Here is a 23,497-nt window from a genome sequence, read left to right on the forward strand (position 1 = left end):
GCTTCCCTTAACTGCTCTAAAAGTGCTCAGCATGAGGCATCAGTGCAGCTTTAACAAAAAAAAGGAAAAAGGCAGGGGTTGCCCTTCCTGACTCTTTAGGAGGTGCAGTTGACAGTGACAACACCGTCCTACAGCTGGCTTGCGTATGTTTTTAAACCACACTGGACAACCAGGCGATTAGTGCAGAGCCCTCGCTGAGCGTCAAACAGGACAAACTAGTTTCAGGGTCATGTTTAATGTATTGAAAGAAGCGTATTCATGTTGGGTTAATACATATCTGTCTGCAGGTTTGTATGCTCACCTGCCTGTGTGTTTGTCTGGGATGGCGTGTGGATTCTAATGTGGAATAAATGTGAACAAATAATGTCATCATCCTTTTTGTTTTCGGGTGTTTATCTTTCATAAAATGCCGCAGTGGTGCTGAACGGACCATTTATGCAGCTACTGAGGAGATGACAGGGGAAAGTCGGGGTTGTGCGTGTGTGTGTGTGTGCATGCGTGCACGCGCGAATGCATGTTCCTGTGCACATGTATGAGGCTGGGGAGTCTCCCAGAAATGGCGTGCGAGGAAGGGGAGACCCTACAAGGAAAAGGATGGGGGTGGATTAGGAGGGGTTTGTTTGACAAGCACACATGTTACCCTATAAGGAGATGGAGGAGAGAATGGAAGGAGGAGCCTGGATCGCGCTGATATCCTGTTGCTATGAGGCAAATGAGCTTGATTGACATGTGTGGGGGCGGGACGTATGCGAGGGTCCCGTCTGGATTTTATGAAGCGTAAAGAAGTGAAGCGCACAGCAGAGAGAGTGGGAGGAAAGGGAGAACAGCAGCAGAGAGGAAGAGCGAGTGAAGGGAGGAGGGGGGAACTGATGGAGGAGGGGTTGATGTTGGATGGAATAATTTAACAAGAGGGTGTCTCCTGGCTCATCGGTATGCCACAGGCATGTTGTAAAACGTTTCTCCAGCTGTTTGCAGCTTGGGTAACAGCAGCGCAGACTCGGAAGCCAAGATCTGAGCTGAACACCGAACTTCACCACTTAATCCGATTATTGTGCCAAAATACGAGCTGCTGCTAACAACATGAATCACGTTTTCCATAGTCAAGTCTGTTGAATTAGGCATTAGCGTTATGGCCGGAAGCCAGAGAAAGTACGATTCTGAAACGTCATTATTCATGTGAAATGACCCACTGATGCCCCAGTTAGCTTTTAACCACACTTCCTCTCCTCTCTCCTTTGCTCTTCTCCTTGTCTCCTCGAGTAGCGTAGTGAGACTGCCGCAGACGGGCACATTTTATAACATGCCTCCTCAGACACACTTGCTGCTGCTAACTGACCCGAAAGTAAGCCAGCTACAGCTACCGCTCTGAGTCACTGGCTTTGCCTGGCCAACGCATGCACTTTCACAACCCTTAAAATCCCTTAAAACACCGGGAGCGTACACCGAGACAAGCGCAAGACATGCACACAAACAAAATGTACACAAACCTTGAGTGCTGACACAAATGAACAGCCTACAGTTTGCTTGTGCACAGGGCAGCACTTCTCCAAGAATGCCCTCCTCCTCTGCCTTTGTGTTCCTCCTCTTATCCTGCTATCTGTGTGCATTTATTCAGTAGATGCTTTTATCCTGATTCGAATCACAAAGGCCACTCGCAGTCAGCAAAAGGCCCCAAAGCCTTACAGAGGGAGGGGAGGGAGACGAGGAGGGGGGCACATACTGTTTTTGGAGATACGGGGTTGTTAACACAGCGCATCAGGTATAGAGAGGCCCGTTGAGATGCTGCAAAAATGGATCTCCTCTGAAAAGGCCAATCGTCAAACACAAATACAAGGTTGTTTTTGGCTTGCATTCCCGCTTCTATTTTGGGTCTGGCAGAAGGAGCGGCAACAGCCGGGGTTGTCCATTCTCCTGCGAGGCTGTAGTCTGTGCATGAGCAACAACAATGAGGAGAAGGGAAGAACCGACAGAGTTGTGATCGGGGGTCTGTGTCAGAAAATAACTTAAAGAGACTCCGACTCTAACCACAAATTTCTTATTTTCAGTCCCAGAAAAAGCTCCCAGTATTCCTCGCTAAGAGCTAAATATAATTGAACACGGGGATTTTAATCCAGAGAAGCTAGAAATGTGAATCAGAGCTGATTTTGAGATTTATCTTCAAAACTACCAGTGGAGACTGGAGTCAGTAAGTTTGAACTATTACATTTATTTCAGCACAGCTCATTCATTCACTGTTTTCTTGAATTTGCCTTAAAGTTTAGATTATTTAGCCTGATAAGGACAAGACGCACATGACAGCAACTGTATGTGAAAACATGGGTTGCTGTTGATGTTTATTAATACTCAGATCCAGAGAGATCTTGTTCACTACCTACCTCTACTACCTTTACTTTGTTTTTTCTTTGTTTTTTAGTGATTAGAGCTGCAACACAATCGTCCTCAACCAGAATTATTCAGATGATCTGTCCAATATTGGCTGCTATAACTTATTTGTTCCATAGGTGCGACTGTTTGCTTATCAATGAAGAAATGCTTCCTCACTGATCAGTCTCTTAGGCATCTAAAGGTTCATAGAGATTGCTACATTAATGCATTCTTAATGTGATTTTATGCCGTGCCGAGGATGACTCCTGCATATTTACAGATCTATTTCTCTGTCATTGGTGACATTCGTCAACTGGTCTATGAAATGAACTGGTTCCAGTATCTTTGATATCGATGATACAGCTGATTCAGGGTTGGTATAGAAAACCTGCGAGGAAGCTGGCGAGGCTCACAGGGTCACAGAGCTTATGTTCCTCCTCCTTTCAGAAAAAAGATCAAAGAATTGAAGTCGTCATCTCTAAATCTGCCTCCTGGTTCATACCTCTGCTCAGTGGTTTGTGCTGCTGAAATTACATATGTATATTGCTGCAATCGGAAATTGAGGCTTAAAGCGTGCGCTGTTAACATCCAAGTCACTATCATTCTGTCTAAGTTGCATCACAACTTGTCAAGTCCAAGACTGACTCATCTGTAGTCGAGTGAGATGTGTCATGAGTCATCAATGTTGGGACTCAAGTACGACAGCAGTAAAGCGGTGATGAACAGTAGGAGGGTGGTTTTCCCATCAAATTTATGACTTTTATTGCATTTATACATGTAAGCCTACAGCAGGGGGATCCCTCAGTTAAAAAAATCTTCCCTTTGACCTTTTTTGCTTATATGTTAATTTTCAAGTTTTTTTTTAATTCATTCCATTGAAGGTCTTTAATTTGCAGTAAGATAGAAATATAACATAAATTATAGCTTTAGAGTTTAAATAAAAGCAGAGCTGTCAGTGTATTCACTCAGTGCAGCTTGTTGGACGGTGGAAAAGCATCTGAAGGTGGGAGGGGAGGCGTGGAGGTGCTTTGAGCTCAGCGTTAATAACATGGCGATATTTATAAACAAATATCTGCTCATTTTATTTTAACCTTTGCTTTTTACTTGTATGAATATGCAGAATCTTTTGGGAAGTGGAGCGGGAAGCCTTCTGGTTTCCATTTGTAGCCCGGTTAACACTAGTTGGAACACAAACAGTCGCTTTTGAGCAGGCTTTGTTTGCATGCAGGTAAACAGTCCCAATGAAAGGCACAAGAGAGACTGCATTTTTGAAAATGCAGCCTCCAAACCACCAGCTATCATCTAATGCCAATTTTGTTTTTAATTAGTTTTAAAAATGTATCTCAAACAATGACTGCCAGATGGAAGAGGAAGTCTTGGCCCGGGTCATCAGAGCAGAAGACAAGCCAGTACGTTCTCTGACTGACGACATGGTAACACCCGTAACGTTTACCGTTTTCACCGTTTTCACCGTTTTTAATTTAGCCTGTTAGCTAAATAGCAAATATTTGGCAGTCAGAGCACAGAACTGTATTATGATGCGGTGATGCCACTAAATCAAAAGTGAAAGAGATCATTAAAATTTAATGGCGCCGCATTTAATAGCGGCTGAAACAGTTAAAAGGTTTCCCTCATTGCCACAAAATGTTGCCAGCCTATTGTCCCCTTTCAGCTTTTCCCGTTTCACCGCTTCACCCAATATGGGGTCATCAACTTTCCCTTTCGAAGGGAGACACGGGAGCGGGTCGAGTTTCTCTCTCTTTCTGTTTGACACCCAGGTTAGCTCCTACCTGGTGACCCAGAATTGCTTGCTCCACCTACTCTCATATTCACCTCCGCAAATGCATTTAATCTAGGATGGGTTTATGCAAAGTGAGGTCATTCAGTGTGTCACTTAACATGTCTGTTTTTTTCCCCAGCTGCAGTTAAAAGCTTGATCTAAACTAGCTAATTTCCACATCTCTGCTCTCTCCTCTTTTTTTTTTTTTTGCATCTCTGAATTGAGCAAATGTAATGAATTCAGGATCTCTCATCAGAGGATTGCAGCTAATGTTCACATTATTGCCACCAGTGATGTAACAGAGTGTTGTTTCTTTTCCCCACAACAAGGAGAAAATGCATGTTTTGTTCACTAATTGGAGCATAAAATCATAACGGCTAATAACAGAAACCAAATTAATGAGAGGGTGAAGTAATGCAGGAAAAGAGATGCAGCAGTTCATTTCTCTTTATTTATTCTGGGAACTTGGAAGAGCTGAGATTTTGCAAACCCGCACCTCTAAAAGCATGCATCCTAAAACCCTGGCAGGTTATAATAATCACAGGAACAATCTGTGCAAATCACAAGCACGGCTCGCCAAGGTGTAAGGTGTTTGCGCTGCGACGTGAAACTTAGGACACGGAGGCGAGGATGTTGAGGAGCGCTATCTTGTATCAAAATCTTAATTTGGGTGCTTGTGGGCGAGATTGGAAGAGGTTCATACAGCTGCAGAGTTTAGATGAGCGGACACAGCTGCTATCTGAAAACGTGAATGAAGTTAAACTTGGACACTGTGGTCAGTAATCTGGTGGCTGTATTGCTCAAGTGGCAGCCACTGAAGATGAGGATCGCGGTTTCTGTTTTGCCCGAGGTGGTGACTCTTCACCTGCCAGGCGAGCTGCGGGGATGTGTGCGCGCGGCGAAATGGTGTGGCAGCGGCGCTTCAGGGCAAGGCTCACAGTGTTGAGATGAGCGATAAACATGCATTTTAGTGCCCGTTATCGGTGAGCGAGAGCCAGGGAGATGGCAGGATTTCTGTTTGTAATTACACTCCTGAAATCACAAAAGGCAGAACGCGGCTGCAGCCTTTAACGGACGAGTTCAAAGCATTCCTCTTAAAGCGTCTGGTTCTTTCTCCTTTTCGCCTCACGACGGCAGGAAAGACAAGTATAGGTGCGATGCAAAGAATTTTCTGCACCAGGAATCTTCTAGTAAATGATTAGATGAATAATTATATCATTCTTTTGTTGTTCTTTAAAAAGGCAGCTTAAAACTCATGTGTTCAGACAGACACTGTGTTGTTTTTCTTCATTCATGTGTGTCCACTTTGCCTTTGGCGTGGGCTAGATTTGATTAAATTACCTCTGTAAAGCAATTTGTGACCATTCCTTGTCTCAAAAAGCGCTATAAAAATGAACTTTACTCATTTACTTACCGACTTGTGAGTTCCGGTATATCAGACATGATTATTCTTAAGTTTTAGACCCCGCTTTGCTTTTAGAGCTGCATAAATTCTTTGTGGCATCGATTCAGCGAGGTGCTGGAAACATTCCTCTGAGATTTTGGTCCTCACTGGCATGAAGGAATCGTGCAGCTCATGAAGCCATTTTTCTTTTTCTTTTTTTTCTCCTTTTGCCCGTTCCCCCACATCTCAAGGGTGCTCGATTGGATTGAGATGTGGAGACTGTGGAGTATACTGAGGATACCACTGAGCCCATTCTCCTGCTGAAAATAGCCATTTGAAGATGGGTACACTGTCATTATAAAGGGATGGGCATGGTCACAAACAGCATGCGGTTCAAAGTGTACCATAAAAAAAACACATCTGCAACACAATTACACCACCAACCTGAATCGTCGATACAAAGCAGGATGGATCCGTGCTTTCGTTTTGTTTATGCCAAATCCTGACCCGTCCATCTGAGTGCTGCACCACAAATAGAGATTCATCGCGACCAGGCAACGTTTTGTCCCAATTTTTAGTGAACCCGTGCCACTCAATTTCCTGTTCCGAGATGACAGGAGCGGCACCCGGTGTGGTCGTCTTCTGCTGTGGGCCATCTGCTTCCATATTCTTTGTGCTGTGTTCGGCGATGCTCATCTGCATATTGGTGGTTATTTGAGTTGCTGCCACGTTTCTGTAAGCTCAAACCACTCTGGCTGTTTGTCTCTGGCCTCTCCAGTCAACAAAGCATTTTCGCCCAGAGAACTGCCACTCACTGGATTTTTACCCCCACCCCCGTTCTCTATAAACCCTGGAGATGGCTGCATGTGAAAATCTCAGTAGATCAGCAGTTTTTCAAACCAGCCTGTCTGGCACCAACGGCCATGCCACTTTCAAAGTCACCTAAATCACCTTTCCTCCTCATTCTGATACTTGGTTTTAACTTCGTAGGAGTCTCCTGACCAATGCTGCCTGACTCAATCCATTGAGGTTGTATATAGGTACATACAGGAACGAATTTCTTTGAAGTGTGATGGGCGGCATTTTCCTTTTAATAACAAAGAATTTCAAGGACGATGCTTCTGACTGATAAAATGTCTTAAAAAAGTAGTCCAGGAAGAAATCATTAGATTGATGTTTATAGTAAATGTACACAAATCTATGTTCTGTATTTAGAGTTATCCAATAGGAAAAATACTTAAGTTGTTAAGTTTAACAAATTCCAGCTTTACTTGCTTAAGTTTGTCTGCTTGTTACACGGCAGAGTTTCTCTCTCACTGCTCGCTGGGAGCAGCTCAGCTGAAGCTGTTCTCGTGTCACAATATCGATGTGATCCGTGTCGACCGCGTGCATCCTCCGGTTTGTTACTGAGTCGAGGGGCCGGACTACAGTGTCACAGGTGTGACGCTGAGAAAGGTCAAAAGCTGGGAGACAGATGGCATGCTCGCAAACGCACACACAAACACACACGCACACATACGTACATACTCACCCTCCCACACACTTCTAACACTCCCAAAGGGACAGTGATCTATTGTGCAGCTCAGATGGGCATCGCTGCAGCCTGTCACTCACACACACACACACACACAGACACACACACACACTCACACAACCACTTGAAGTGAGTATAGCCAAGCAGATGTCAGGTAGGCTCAACTGAGTTTATTTAGAAGTGATATAATACCGATGGGGGGGCGACATTGTAACTTCTTTTACTAATTAATTATTGTATTACTGTCTTTGCGAGTCTGTCTTACATTAGTACTATTTCTAATAAAGCAATGATGATGATGATTGTAGTAATTAGTTGTTACAGTCAAATGAGAAGAACAAAGAGGTTAGAAAGACACAGCAAAGGAGAATAGGCTGAACAAAAAAGGCTACACAATGGGTGCTACTCCGGGTTTCTAGATATCGTCATCATTTGTATCTATTGTGATTTATAAATGTATAATTTAGTTTTTATGAATTTTTTTTTCTGGTGCCGGTATCAGGTTGCTTAGTTCTCATTTTCTGGTACATTTTAATGTCATATGTGTCTTATGTATCAGGTGTGGTGAAAAAAATATTGAGAGTTGGTAGAGTTTTTTGTTTTATAAATCAGGGCTAACATGCTAACGTGGCTCACGCCAGATTAATGATGGTGGTCAGCTGGATTTTGGCAATCAGTGTGATCTCTGCAACCACTTGAATGCAGTACCACAATAGTTTTGTACATTCCTGGTCCCCAGTACATGAATCTTACCACTAAAAATTTGATTTCATTCGGTTTGATTTGTATAGCGCCAAATCACAGCAACAGTTGCCTCAATGCACTTTATATTGGAGGGGAGCCAATAATAATGCAGAAAAACCATTAGGCAACAAACTATGAGCAAGCACTTGGCGACAGTGAGAAGGAAAAACTCCCTTTTAGCAGGAAGATGCATATAGTGAATACTTTATACCTGCTAAATGTCAGTATGTTAAGTTTGTTGCTTTTAACTGTTTTTACACTTTCTCTGCAGCCCTTAGCATTTCTTACATCACCTGACAAAGGTGTTATGGCAGTGAAACACCTGCATGTGTTTCACTGCCATGCTCATCTACCAGCATGTGAGAGGTCAGACTGTACCGGTTGACAAAACGCTCTGCTAATCGTCCACTGCGTTCACAGCTACAATAAGTGAGGGGGTGTCGCTTACTGCCTTTTGCATGTCTCATCCAGGCAATCTGTTTCTGGTAGTGTGAACACGTCGTAAGTAGACCGTTTCATGCTTTGCGGTACTTTGTGTGAAAAAGACAAACTCAGACAATGTCCTGATTTATTTATTTATTTATTTATTTTCTTAAAGCGTGCTGACATTAGCATTTAAAGCATCCCTCTCTGAACCAGAAAACCATCGTAGTGTTTTTATAGTCTTTAATAAAATGACCAAACACTGCAGTTATTGGAATTAGAAATCTGGTGAAGTTTGAGTAATCCTTTGCAGCTATGGATCGGGCCTCGTCTCTTGAATCTGTCATCACCTTTTATCTTCAAATCCCCCAGCCCGGCCCCATCCTCTCCCATCCTTGCTGCCTCTCTGTTACCATTTAGGGTATCCATACCCCACTGCCAGCAGTAAGGAATGTGTGTGTGCGCGTGTTTCTGTTGTGTTAATGCCTCTGCCATGTTTATGTGTCTCCACCATGTGTTTATGGACGCCTGTGTTGTTCTCCTACAAGCTCGAATTTTGGCATCTTACACATGCATCTTCTTGGGGGTGGGGGGGGATAATATGTACGAAGTACTTGGGCCGGCTTCCTTGCAAACAGTTGGTCTTTGTGTGAGCGTTTAGGTGTGTGGGTGTTTGCGTGTCAAAGGTGGTTTGTGTGCAGAGGCGTTTGTAAGTGTGCGTGCAGGCATTAGACACTCATCATTGTGCAACACACTGAGCATGGAGGCATCTGACCCTCAATAATAGATGTGGCAGCAGTGAATATTTAATGGTTGGGGGGTGGGGTGGGGGTGGGAGGTTAGATACATGCACACACACACACACACACACACAAGAAAATGGAAATATAATATCCATGCCTGTATGACTTTTAGACTGACGCTCTTGGGGAAGTGGTCTTTGTGTGGTCGGGTGATGCTCTTAGTAAAAGATACCGTGGTATTTCGCCAGCCGACCACTCTACTTCTCACTCCCACCTCACTTTTCTCTCTTTTTCTTCCAACAGGGTTCTCAGGATAGTGCTGGCGGTCAGGAGGGACTCGTCCCCCCACCTTTCTCTGCCTTCCCGCCTCCTCCACCACCGCCCCCCCAGAACGGCCTGGCCCTGGATTACGGGGGCAGCCTGTATGCTGCAGGGGCCGTCCAGGGTCCTGTGGAAGCCGGCGGAGCAGCGAATAGCGCAGCCAACGCCGCTAACAGCCTCAGTGCCCAAGTGAGTACCGGCCTCCTTCCTCTGTGGGCAGCCCACACCCAGCCTGTGCCTTGAGAGGGCGCTTAGTGAGTGGGATACACGTTACAGACTGAAATGAGGATATTATAGGAGCACATTACTAATTGTGACCACAATTCAAGTTTTTCTTTTCAACTGAGCTGTAACATTTTTACATTTTGTTTTGTTTTTATCTCGCTCCGATTAAAATGTATAAACCTCTCTGTGTTACGATCGTTCCTCCAAACACAAATAATTCCACCTGTCATAACCGATTCTGTGGCCACTTCACTGTCGCAGAAACAACACTGAGAGAGTGTGTGAAGGCTGCCTTTTGTCTGTCTGTCAGCAAGTTTATGTAAAAACTACCAAACCGTATTTCATGAAACTGGAAAGGTGGAGCGCGGGCAAAGAAAGAACCCATTAAATGTTTTGGAGGCAAGAGTGGGAGAGTTCTGGATCAGTTTCTTTGAAATTGCAAAACAGGTCATTTGCCATGGTTTGGAATTCACTCTCTAAGTGCTTTCTATCATTATGATAGGAAAACAGCTTCTTTTTTTTTAACTCATCCAGCAGTTAGGGTGGAATAGCTGCATTTATTTGGAGGGTTTTTGTTTTTTTTCTTCTCTGGTCGACTTGCAAATTACAGCCCAATCTTCACTCTTCTTTTTGCTTTGTTTGTCTTTGAGCACTTTGACATGCAAAAGCCCACACAGCTAAACGCTCACACAAAGAACGACTGTTGGTAACATTGCCTACCCAACTTTTTAAAAAATGACAGAAGTGTGAAAACACAATTTGCTTAAAGCAGGAATTTGACATGGGTGTTACTGCTGATGTCCGCCACTTATATAATGTTATATGCAATGTTTTGTCACCACACAGTTAATTTTTATCCACTGCTTTTTCTTCAGGTGGAAAAAAGGTGAAAAATTCAGGTTTCACTTTTTTCAGATGGTGGTATTTAAACATCATCAACAATAAATCTTTATAAATATTAAAATTGGACAGCTGAGAGAAACTACAGGTTTAGATTGGACTGTGTGTCTAATTTTGCAAATCCAGAGAATGACAGTACTGTGCAAAAGTCTTGACCCACACCTCATTTCTTTATATATAGTAGCCAGATTTTCTGAAGGTCTTTTGAAGTTTTTCTTTGGACATTGGCTGCTTTTCTACTCACTCCAGTTCCTAAAGTTTCTCATTTTTAGAGTAATGTTTGCTTTTTCCCCCCTTGTTGTTGTTATGAATAATTCAAGCAACAAAAAAAAATCCTTAGTCAAGATATGAAGTGGTGTTGTGTCTCCACACAGCAGACAACTGAGCAAAGAGCCAATTTTAGATGATATCTTTGGCACTTCTGGCACCGTTACTAGCAGTCTGTCACAAAGACCCATAATTTTTTCCCCATTTCTTTAGTTGAATCTGTGAAAAATGCCAGCAATAACACAATTTGAAATTGAAATTTTATTTTTGCACCAACAAGGTGATTATCAAAGAGCTATTAGCAGAAAACTTGGCATATCTCAGCAGGGTGTGCAGCGTGTCCTTAAAATGCTGAGGAAACTGGCCAAAAGGAGAAGAAAAGAAGTGGCAGGGCTAAAGAAAACTACCTACACCAGATAAACAGAAAGTCATGTCTCACAGACAACACAAATACTTGTTGCCACAAATTTTATGCAGCGATGAATCCAAATTTGACATTTTTTGGTACAAATTGTTGTCAGTTTGTAGAGAGGAGGTCAGGATGGAGGTGCAGCACTGAGTGTCTACAGCCATCTGTAAAACACGTTGGAGGCTCTGTCGTACTTATGAGCCAGTGGAGTTGGGGATCGTGTTAAAACTGCTGAAATGTGAAATTATGAAATCAGAAGTAAGGCCAGAGTTTGATCCTCATTGATTACCATCTGGAAAGCATCTTAATTGGCAACAGCTTCACTTTTAGCATCGCAGTGGTCCCAAACAACATCAAAAGCATTCCTGGATAGAAAAACATGCTGGAATTCTACCAGTCATGGATTGGCCTCCCCAAAGCCCGGACCTCAGAGAGTTCAGGCTATGTTGAACAACAACACTGGTCATATTGACTTTTAAGCTTGCTGCAATTGTACAAATTCTTTTTTTGCCTTATATACTATGTTGTGCATGTATGTTTGCACGTGTTTCAATAAATCACTGCAAACCTTTTCAAATTTTTCAAGCAAAATATAAAGAAATGAAAGGTGGCTCAAGACTTTTGGACTGTGCCATAAGTGTTTTTTAAATCAAATACTACAGCGTCACATGAAATAAAATTTACAGTCATGGTTTTCATTCGTTTTACACTGCTGCTTATAACCAGAGGCAATACAAATATGTTGAGGTTAAATCATTTATTTATTATGTTCTGTCGGTTCTTTGAGTCAATTCACAGATTTTTGCAACTGTTTTAATTTTCCCTTTAATAATTTTGGACTCTGTTCAAGCAACACGCCAAAAAATGGGAAAAATACTGTCTTTGTGTTCTTCTCACAGGCAAAAAGCACAAAATATCGATTATGTTTCATAATCGATATTTTGTGCTTTTTCCCTGTTTCTAGGCAAAGCGAGTACTTGGACATTTTTCCTGTTCAATCCATAATTTGTGCAAGCTGATTAATGAACTAATCAGCACAATAATCAGCTGATTAATGGAAGAAGCGAGCAGCGCCTACTGCAGTGCAAATCTGACAGATGACAGTCTGTCAGCTAATGGTGCATTGCGTATCGTCTTTTCGCAACCCTAACAAGACCTCTTTGTTTTCGTCTGTCTGTCTCTGTTTGTCTTTTTGCATCCTTGTGTCTAAGCAGTCAGATGGGTCCTCCCAGATTGACGGCCAGTCTGGGGTTGGCTCGGGAGGTGGAGGCGGCGGGGGGAACGCCGGAGACGATTCGGACTCCAAGGCCACCCCCAAACGCCTTCACGTATCTAACATCCCCTTCCGCTTCCGAGACCCTGACCTACGGCAAATGTTTGGGGTAAGCGGACCAGAACGTTGCCTTTTTCCCCTCCACTGTGTATCGTTACATAACAGAGTAAAATCCCCTCTAAACTAAACCCCCCTCATCTAGTGACTGCAGCCCTTTGCTATCTTCTAGTGGCGCTTATATAAAAACAAGGGTTTGCCATGCTGTTTTTTTGCTGAGCAGAATCCATTGTCTTATTTGATTATTTAGATTTTCAGCTCTCCAGCAGCTTATCTAAAGTGAAGTGTAATAAACTGGCCTGGTTCCCTCCTGTTTTGCAAGAGGAACGGCTCTAAAATGCAGTGCAGAGAAAAGAACAGAGGAAAGGAAGATATGGTAGAAGACCAAGCAGTCAGTGTAGGCTCAGTGCCAGCTCATCGTGGTTGAACAGTGCTGACACCCCGTGGCGAGAAGCAGTGTGTGTGACTTACATGCTCGCTCAGCTTCTTCATTTTCCTTTTCTTTTTTCTTTTTTAATTCATTAATTCATTATTTCCCTGTTTCTTGTTTCAGCAATTTGGCAAAATCCTTGATGTGGAGATCATTTTTAACGAGAGGGGATCGAAGGTAGGACACTGAGGAAAAAGAAAACATGTCAGGCATTTCAAAATGCAGCAAAAAAAAAAAAAAAGCTTAACTGCAATCTCCTTCTCCTCCTCCTCCCGCGTCTCCTTGTCGTTTCTTTACCCTCCTTTGCTTGCAGGGCTTCGGTTTTGTTACGTTTGAGTCGAGCGCAGATGCAGAGAGGGCCAGAGAGAAGCTCCACGGCACGCTGGTGGAAGGACGTAAAATCGAGGTAACGGCACGCTCGCCTCTTTTTCCTATTTTAATTTTTTTTTTCAACAGTGACCATTTTCTCCTCTGTGTCCCCTCCATGTCCAACTGTGACCTTAATTCTTCTGGCCCAGAGAAGTTTTCCGGATGGCTGTTGTTTAACCCCCCCCCCCCCCCCCCCCCCCTTCGGCTTCACTATAGCATGGTGCAGTGGTGCCGCACGCAAAGGCGTCTCTCTCGAAGCTACTTCCTGTCGATGTTCGTGCTGTTAATGCTGTTCTCGTTCTTCTCGATATCGTGCGCTGTCCCATTGCACCTTGATCCTTAAAAGTCGTGTGGTTTGCAAAGCATGCTGGGTGGAGTGGCTACAACACAGGCATGGCTGGTGAGAAGTCACTACGACACGATTGCTGATGAGATCTGCTTCCGTCACAGCATGGATGATTTTTTTTCCTTCTTTTTTAATTACTATTATTTTTGTTTAATCTGTCTTCCTGCACCTTTTCCATCATCCTCATCATCATCGTCACTTCTTCCATGATCATGACGAGTGGCCATTCTTGATTTATGGTTGTGTTTATGACTGGATGAGCAGTTAAAAGCCTCTCAGTTATTTTCCTCTTGGGTGGGGGGAAGAAAAGTGCTTGCTGCTGGTGTAAGAGGCTACTGTATGTTGCATGGATGGAGCACTGGCTCAGATGTTGTCAAGGATTTTTCACTCTTTTCACTTGAAATTGCGCAGCTGCCACTGAGTCGTAGTTTTTTACGTTTGGTGTGTTTACGAGATTGATGCATGATGGGCGTTGGGGTGGGGCATTTTCAGGGGGCCAGTTTTGGGAATAAGGCTGCTGTGAGAAGTGTGGTGTCATTTCTGATGCTTTTTTTAAAAAAAGCCAACAAATAAATAACAAAAAACACCCTTTAATCTAAGATGTGCAAGATGAACGGTTAAAAATAAAAAGATTTGATGTGTTGTTTTACACACACACACACACACACACACACACACACACACACACACACACACACACACACACACACACACTTGCATCCAGCGCTCCTGAAAAACAACACTAGATCTCATGGAAGTGCTTTTTCTTGTGACTTATTTTTCCTTTTTTTTCCTTTAATTTGTCAGCATGAGCTCGGATTTCAGTTGCAAATGGCCTGGGAGATCAAATACACCGTGCTTTCGCCATTTGCTCTGGCTCTTTTGATTTTAAAATCACGCTTTTGATTTTTTTTTTCTTTTTTAAAAAATTATTTCTACTTGCTACTAAAGCTCTTCTGCATGGTCCTGAATGTCCTGCTCTCTTCTCTGTCTCTTGTGTGTGGGTGTGGAGAATGTTTCAAAAAATGAATAAATAAAAAATATGGAGGGTGGAGACAGAACAAACAAGTGAAGAGAATAGTCATCCCCTCTCCTGTCCTTTTATTTCATTGGTCCTCCATCTTTCTCCACTCTATTCCCCCCCCCCCCCCCCCTCCCCCGGCCAGTCAGTCTGTCTTTCCCACTTCGTGTCCCATATGCATCTTCATCTCTTCTGTCCATTCCTACCTAAATTTCTCTGTCCATTTCCCCCCTCCTGGGATGTAGTCAGGTAGCACAAACACCAGAGAGTGGGAATCAGTTAGACTTTGAGTGATAACTTTGTCAGTTATTTGAATATAACCTGGACAATACTATAACGTGTAGTTTCCTTCCCCAAGTTATATTTTAATTTCTGACATTTTCTGTTTCCGTTCTGTTTCTTTCATTTGTTCGCAGAGGGTTTTTTGTTGTTGTTGTTTTTGTAATTGTTTTTTTAGAGGCTAGATTGTTGTGATGTGGCTGATTCTTGTAGGTGACTGTTGACACGTGACCTGTTACATCACTTCCTCTCTACCACAGGGTGGGGGTTGCTTTTCATTACCTCGTTTTGTTTATGTTTACTCTTTTTTTTTGTTTCGTTTTGTTTTTTTTGGTTCATCATTTCTTTCTTACATATATTTTCTCTATTTCCCTGATGATTTTTGTATGTTGTTGTTGTTGTCAGTCTCCACGGTAACTGCTCGCGTGTCCTCACGCCGTTTCCCTGCCAACGGTAAGTTGTGTACACATGGCATCATCTTTGAATGACCCCTCCCCCCAACCCCATCCGTCCAAATGAAATTAAAAAGAATAAATAACGATGCACCCATCACCCAAATGAAGGACTCCTCTTACTTAAGGGAGGCTTGATTGGTCGATTGACAGAACCTGATTGGCTAACCCTGTGATTGATTTGGGGAGGTGGTGAATGAAACGATTTACGTGATTAGCCATTGACCGCATGGCATTACAAAAAGGCCACTTGTGTAACTGAATGTACTGCATCTATCTGCAAGTGCAACAACTATGACTACCACTTCTTATGCGTTCATTCCAATCACCTCTCTAACTGCATTCAGCATTTAATTCCAGAGCTGTATCCTGCATGGTTTACTCTCTTTCTCGTCATCTGTATGACGTCATATAGTACTATGTCATCTCTCTGTGTCATGTGTCAGCTGATAGCTGCATTTTCTGCACCTTAGTGGGACAGCATGCTAAAGCATGTTTGCAATGTTAGCTTAACTGGAGAGGGGATAATAGTAGTGTGTATATCATGGCGTGCTGTAGTGCTTGACTACAACCTTCTGCACCAATTTGCGGACTGCAGACAGTTGCAGAGATACGGCTGTGCAGACGTGACATTTCCTCTTAAAGCTGTACCTGTGGATGAATAGTGTGTTGCCCTAAAGGGGATGCAAGCATATCGTAAAGCAATTTTACTAAATGTGGTAATTTGAGAAAAAAAAATACAAAAGATTTTTAAAAAAAAAGCTGTCATGAAATAATTAGTAGAATTTTTTTAAAATCAGCCACAGCTTTTCTTTGTTCTGATTTCTGTTAAGCGGTTTCCTTGTTTTCGATAAGTTTGGTTCTGGATGGTGTGTGTTGGTGGTTGTGTGCTTCGAGGTGTTTCTGGCGTGTGACACTGATCTGAAATGCCTGGCAGTGTTTCACAGCCGTGGTTTCTGTTTGATTTTTTTCATTTGATTTTTATTTTTTGATTTGAGGAATGATATTTGCATCCCCCATCCTCTCTGTCTTTTATCTAGACTTTTTCTCTTTCTGTACTCGTTCTTGCTCCATCCATCATTTCTCCATCACTGCTCACGTACAGTTAGATCCAATGTAGGCAAACGGTCAGATGAATGTTGTACGAGTGTATTGCATCTTAATGTTCGTTTGTTTGAAGAACTGCACATTTGGATGGACTGTTCACTCGCTGTCTCTCTTCTCCACGTCATGTGTGTGTTTTTTCTGTGTGTTTTCATGTGGACTGGCTCCTCCTTCTGCATCCCTTTTATATTTCTGTCCTTTCTCTGTTGTTCTCTCTCCCTCCTTTTTTCTGTATGATGTGTATTTTATTGGGAGGGCTGCCGACCTTATTTGATTGGTCTCTTGTTGCATCTGATGCTTGCTGACTGGCTAGTTTTGCTCACCTCTGGTGATGTGATGCGCTCTTGATTGGCTGTGTGTAATTTGTGTATGAACTCTTCGATTGATGTTTTTTGCATTGTGTTCAACTGATGAATCTGCCGCTTAATTCACCTTCTTTTTCCCTCCTTTTTTTAAGGTAGCAAAATAATGGTCTTGGATTTCTTTTTGAATGCCTTTGATCTCAGATATTTTGTTGTTTTCTTTGTTCTGTGTGCCAATGGTTGCATTGTTTGCGTGCAAAACTGCCTGACTACTCACCAGGATCCTTGTTTTCAATGTCTTTCTCCTTCAAAAGAAGCGCATGCAACAAATACCATCGCTGCTCATCAACAGAATTAACCCCTGTCATAAGTACAAAACTGTGAAAAGTAAAACGACACCTCACTGAATATGAAAGCTCCAGTAATCATATGAAGTGTCACAGACAAAACTCAGCGTAACCTGAACTGTGATTGGACTGTGCTTGTGTCAACCATTAAAAGTGAATGAAATGAGCCTCTGATCACTTTCTTTGGTGTCCAGGTCAATAACGCCACAGCCAGAGTGATGACAAACAAGAAGATGACCACGCCGTACTCGAACGGAGAGGGCCTTGCGGCACTGCCATATGGTAATGCATTTTGCACGGTTGGACCAGAGAGATGGGGCAGAAATTATTGTCACCAAATTAAAGCGGCAGACACTACCCCCACCCCCTCCCCAAAGAAACAAACAACATGCAGGAATGAGTAAATGTCGTGTGAACCCTGGCTGCCCGTCGCTTCTGTGACACGTTTCTGTTTACATGTTGTTGTCAATTTTCTTTATTATAGCTGGATGGAAGCTGAGTCCTATGGTTGGAGGCATTTACAGTCCTGAGCTCTATACAGGTAAGAAAGCCTTCCTTTATTCTTACCTGACTGATACCCAGCAAACATTGCTTGCATGTCTCCCAAAACTAATCACAATAAGATTTCAGGCTAAACTTTTCTGATTTTTACAAAGTACAAAACACGGTTCAGATTATTTATTTATTTATTCTTAACAATGTCAGCTAATTTAGCTAGCACATTGTTGTGTGAATGTCACCTCAACATCTAATGACATATTTTTTTAAATAGTTAAATAGATAAACACCCAAATTACATTTCACTTGTTACCGGATGAACTTGATGCATCACACGCTTACACTTCTCCCCTCGCTGTCTGCGATGTCAGCATTTTAAACTCAGGAAGGAGTGCTACTACTGACACGTGAAATCAATTAGCTCAGTGGGAGAAGTGGTGGACCCAAAAGTGTGAGATTGTGAGTTTGTTGCACTGTTGGGGTGTTTTTTCTTTCCCATTCTCTCTCCTTTTTCATTGAGAAACATGTTTTCGTGTAGATTTGTTTTTTCTCATCTGGGAATAAAATTCCTTGAAAAGGAGAGCGATGCAAAACAAAATTCTCAAAACTCTTACAAGGATGTCCAGGTAATGTTGAGGTGACCTCAAACTGGCGTTATGGTAACTTCCGAGATGTCAGTTGAATTTTTTTCCCGGGGAACTATTATTCAGTCATGACTAGACATCTAGAAAATACCGCCAGCCCGAGAGTTAGTCTACATCGAAAAGTTTGCTGGGTATTGAAAAAAGAAATGCAAGGATTACTCAGCGTTCTGCTCCAGTATTTTACAGCTGTTTGACATTTATGCTTAAAAATGAAGGTGCAATACTTTCTGTGTGTTAGATAGATTTATATTAGATGTTGATAGGTCATCTTTAGTTTTTAGTTGAATTTGAAAACATCAGTTGAACTCTGGGGAGTTATAGTAAGCATTTGCTGCTTTTTATTGATTTGTAGGACAAATGATTGTAATTTAGCATCTAAATGTTTAATCGACATCAATAAAAATAAACTGTGTTTTAATTCTGTCTCTCTTGCTCTCAGTACCAGGGTTTCCGTACCCAGCAGCAGCAGCAGCAGCTGCCTCGACCGCTGCAACCTTTCGAGGCGCTCATCTCCGAGGTCGTGCTCGGCCCGTCTACAGCGCAGTCAGGGCCGCTGTTCCACAGCCTGCCATCCCCACCTATCCTGGGTAAACACACTCAAAAATAACAACACCGCTAATAGTGACGATGATGTCACAGATCGGATCAATCGTCTTCTTAAAAGCATGGCTGCACTTTTATATAAAAAAATAAAAAATAATGCATGCTGTGTGTTTGAATATAAATTTTTGATTGAGAGTTGACATTGATGGTTGGCTGAGCTGAAATACCATTTCCTTGTAAGTCCAAAATGGTAATGATAGCTATATTGAGTAGTTTTTTCAATGTTTAATAAGCAGCCGAAGAAACAGTAGTATCACTTTGAGGCATTTGCATACAAAGAGGTGGTATTTTTGTCCTGCATGTTGCACGGTGTGTAATAATCTCACCCTTCTTTCTCTCTTCTCTCTCTCACAATCTGTTTGGCACCGTTTTCCCATCTTTTCCCCCTCAATCGTCACTTGTTTGTTGTTTTCTGCACTGCCCACATGGTGGCGCATCACACCATTTTTTTCCCTTTTGTTTCGTTTTGTTTGTTTTGACTTTCCACCACCGCTCCTTTTTCTACTCTCTATCTGTCCTCCCCCCTTTCTCCTGTATTATCTGTTTCTCTCTCAGTGTGATGGCCTATCAGGATGGTTTTTACGGTGCAGCTGATCTCTATGTAAGTACGCCTGCCTCTCCTCCACTGCCTCCCTCGTCACCTACCTTTCCCCTCCCCCTTGTTGCCTTGTGGGTTTTCAAGTGTGAAATGGCATGGATCAAACCCGTAGAGACGTGTACTTTTGAGTGTTTTGACTCATCACCGCTTGACATTTTACTGAAACTTAAACAAGGCCTTTGATTGAAATCAAAATTTGCACAGTCTCACATTCAACGCGCCAGCGTTCGCTTAGCTGTCCAGCTCAACACGGCAAAACCGTGCACTCATTCGTGAGTAGACTCCTCTAGGGTTTGTCTCTGTGCATTTGTGAGTTAGTTTGTACCAATGTGATTACGAGTGTGTGCCTGTGTGTAATGGTGTGTGTGCGCGTGTGTGACCAGGTTGACAATAGATGTTTCTGTTCTCTCTGTAGACTAGTGTTTCAGGACATTAGTGGCAGATTGCCCCAGGTAGGGTTTTACACACTCTGTGTGAGAGCCAGTGTGCATCCTCCTCGTCTCCAATGACTGCGTGCTGCTAGACATTATTGACCATCTGAGATTGAAATGCCTTCTCTGTCTTCTTCTACTAACTCACTGGATTCTGACATGGGCGGAGTTGCGGAAGGGGGAGGAAAGAATGCAAAACATTTTAGAAAAAAACAAAACCAAACGGCGGCTGGTCTGATATGTTTTTTCTGTAAATTAAGTGCAGTGTCCAACGGAAGTAGTGGAAAAGGGATCAAGGGATATACATTTGGTCAGAGCTTGAAAAACTCGATTGAATCTGATCTATGCTGACACATCAGCTTTCCATTAGTGTGCACACACACACATGCAGTGTTAAACAAATTCATTAGACCACCACCAAATGTTTGGTTTATACCACAAATGCCCTGAATTAACAGGATTTGTAATTAGCAAAATCATTTTTTTATGTTTCTGTAATGGTTAATCTGCCAGTATGCACAAGCTCTTTAATTAAAATGATACTTTTAATGCTAATTATTGTTGTAACTAATGAATTAAAAAAATTACTATTTGACAGTAAAAGCAGAATAAAATAGTAAAGCTTTTTTTTTAATTAAGAGGCTAAATTACAGGTATTTACTTGCATCCCTGAGCAGAAAAACATAGTTTTAGTGGTTTTAATGTTAAGCTTGATTAATTTCTGACCTCTTAGGATGCTCGGCTCCACTTTGGGTGTAAAAATATGAAATCAGTCTATTTGTCTAATAAACATAATCCTTAGTCTTTGAACAAGACTCATTTGTGTTTTCTTGTATTTATGACAGGTGGTCTAATAAATTTGTTAAGCCCTGTATACCCGAACATGATCTTTTTGCTTCTTGTTGATGGAACAAACAAATGTTAGGCTTCATGTTTTAATCAGTGCGTTTTGTTTTCTTTATTTATTTTGTGAGAAACTCCCTGAAAATTGGGGTTAAATCGCCGTTGTCATTTTTAAGCCCGAACGCTTGTTCATTTTGTGAAACCTGCTTTTTAATTTCACTTGAGCGATCGTGCACCGTAGCTCTCCAAGACGTCGCGTTTCCTGTATTGACGAAGATGAAATAAGTAATACGCAAACCTGTGATTTGAGTACACAGAGTACTCGCAGTTTTAAAGGGATGTAGAGAGAGATTTTCCTTCATCCAATTAGCAGATCATTCAGACCCCTTCCAGGAATCTCCCTATCTGTTTCACCTGTGGCATGCTAACTGAATCAATGTCAGCATGCAGACATACTTACAAGGCTGACTCCCCGCCCCACCCCTTGTATTTCCTCCCAAATCTTCTTCTTTTATTTCTGCAAACCTCCCTTTTTATTCATCCTTTCCTCCTTTGACTGTTAAAGTAGACCTTTACTAAAGGTTCTTATCTAGTTCAGTACTTTCTCTTCCTCTTCATTTTTATTATTATCAGACCCTTCTTTTCTACTCTTATGTTCACTGTGATTTCCCACCTTCCCTCCTATCCTTTTCCATCACCTCTACTTTCTCCGTCTCTCCTTCCCTCATCTTCCCCTCCTCCCCCGGTCCAGCCTTCCTCCCATAGCAGCAACTGTGTGGTCCTGAATGCAGGAACTGATTCCTTAGGGTAGAATGCAGTGGTGTGTGTTTCTTTCCTTGTTTATTTATTTTTGTTTCCATAGGGATGTTTGGCCTAATACACTGTTTGTTCTGAATTCGGGAAAGCATGCTGTGTCTGTCAGTGATTGGTTGCTGGCCATGTGAGAGTGTGTGTGTTTGCCCCTTTTTTTTTTTTCATTTTTTAAAATCCGACTGGCTGACTTGTCTTCTTACACCTGTAGTTTTATTTATGTGTCTGTTCATCAGCTGTTCATCCAAACGTAGATAATGACACGATCATCCTGCCACTCCTTCCCCTTTCTTTAACTGTGTGTTTTTGGTAGGGGAACCGGGGTGGGGCACAGTTATGGCTGTGAACTCTCTCTCCCTTCATGTCTAACTCACTGTGGGATAGATAAAGGCGATTCAGAGCTACAAACGCTAAAAAAAACAACAGCATTATGTGCAATTAAGGGTCTTTTTTCCCCACATTAGCCATGAAGTGAGAGAGCCACACAGAGCCTGAGCTACATCCTTGTGAATGCTGTACTGCACCAGATTAGCCAGTTTTGCTGACTGACTGCTTGTTAATCTCTCGCTCTCTTCTCAGCAGTTTTTTTTCTCACAATGTAACACGTTAGATTCACTGCTAGTGTTTTTTAATAGTCTGCAGAGAAAATATGGCAAACTTTAAACAAGTGTTTTCTCTTCTTTCCGTCCCGTCCTTCCTGCCCTCTCATTGCATCTCTTTTTCTCTCTCTCTCCTCTTTTCCTCTGCTCCGCTCTTCTCCTCTTCTCTGTCCTCCACCTCTCTCGTCTCCATCGACTCCTCACAGGGTGGCTACGCAGCGTATCGATACGCCCAGCCGGCTGCAGTAGCAACGCCTGCGGCGGCAGCAGCTGCAGCAGCAGCTTACAGTGACAGGTGAGCGTAGTGTCCTGGACACTTTTTTATCACATTTGGTACTTTTGCGTAACTACATTGTGTCAATACAGGGACAGATATCGATATATTAAAAACATTAAAATACTCTGGAAATACTATGAACAGCAAGGCCTATCTCATGCAACAGTATCCTGAGGTTACATTAGCAACGTGAGCAAACTTTTACAGAAAAACCAGGCTTAGGTTGACAAAGCTACCTCCTGATTCAGAGCCTCAGTCACATGAGTAAAAATAAGACAGCAACCTTTTTACATCTAGGAGAAAATCTGCAGCTGAGTCTGTCTTATGGCAACATTTCTGGGAGGTTTTGTTTCCTTGACAATCTCATTTTTGCAGAAAAAAATAACTGAAGTCAGATAATTTTATTTTAGTGGATAAAACAGATATTTGCAAAGTTTAAATTTGAGGATCTATTGTACAGTTGAAAAAAGTGATAAATTGCAATATTTATAATTGCAGTACTGAGCGTCTGGTGGTTCCCATGTCAGATGCATGTAGAGTTGATTGTTGTCATGCTTGTGTCGACTGGGACGCCCTTACAAAAGAGACTTTAGATCTGAAGAGTCATTTAATCCCGGTTAGGTAAAGGTTAAATACAAAAATGAACCTCTGGCTTACACGAAACGATGTGATCTGTTCTTAAACTTTTGCAGTGCCGTGTTTCCTGATCTAAAATACAGGGAAAAGTTTAACATTTTGTTTACATCCTCCTCTGTAATTTGAACACTTTGGGTGGGCTGTATGTGTGACACTGTTGTAGTCTCTAACAGCTAGCAGAAAAAATACTAATAACATAAAATTAATTTTGTGTGCCTAACTTTCTTCACATTTTGAGGTATCTTGGGGCTTCTTAAAAAGACACAACACTTGTTTCTCTCCTGCAGTATGTCAGAATCATTTTGCATCTAAATCAGCTTGTGTAACCTTTTTTCCCCCCTCATAGTTATGGACGAGTTTACACGGCAGATCCCTACCACGCTGCACTTGCCCCAGCTGCTTACGGCGTTGGAGCCATGGTAAGTCCACGTAGGGCGTGAATACTGTTTTGTGGTCTGTTCGCAAGAAAATGTCAATATTTTTA

At 42.3% G+C, this 23,497-nt stretch overlaps 1 protein-coding gene across 6 annotated transcripts in view; it reads left to right on the plus strand.

Annotated features, from left to right (window-relative positions):
- The window catches only part of rbfox2 (RNA binding fox-1 homolog 2), a 44,066-nt gene that overhangs the window by 13,938 nt on the left and 6,631 nt on the right, over positions 1-23,497 (plus strand). For 3 of the 6 annotated variants that reach the window (XM_085162672.1, XM_085162676.1, XM_085162677.1), the window contains 10 exons: positions 9,276-9,482; positions 12,306-12,476; positions 12,978-13,031; positions 13,168-13,260; positions 17,269-17,356; positions 17,559-17,615; positions 18,656-18,803; positions 19,375-19,420; positions 22,307-22,395; positions 23,360-23,432. In XM_085162672.1, the coding sequence (XP_085018798.1) occupies positions 9,276-9,482; positions 12,306-12,476; positions 12,978-13,031; positions 13,168-13,260; positions 17,269-17,356; positions 17,559-17,615; positions 18,656-18,803; positions 19,375-19,420; positions 22,307-22,395; positions 23,360-23,432 (1,026 nt within the window). Of the gene's footprint in view, positions 1-9,275; positions 9,483-12,305; positions 12,477-12,977; positions 13,032-13,167; positions 13,261-17,268; positions 17,357-17,558; positions 17,616-18,655; positions 18,804-19,374; positions 19,421-19,832; positions 19,870-22,306; positions 22,396-23,359; positions 23,433-23,497 lie in introns of those variants that run through there. The other 3 variants (XM_085162674.1, XM_085162675.1, XM_085162673.1) reach the window with 3 other exon arrangements.

The sequence above is a fragment of the Neolamprologus multifasciatus genome, chromosome 6, assembly GCF_963576455.1.
Source record: "Neolamprologus multifasciatus chromosome 6, fNeoMul1.2, whole genome shotgun sequence".
NCBI classification, from domain to species: domain Eukaryota; kingdom Metazoa; phylum Chordata; class Actinopteri; order Cichliformes; family Cichlidae; genus Neolamprologus; species Neolamprologus multifasciatus.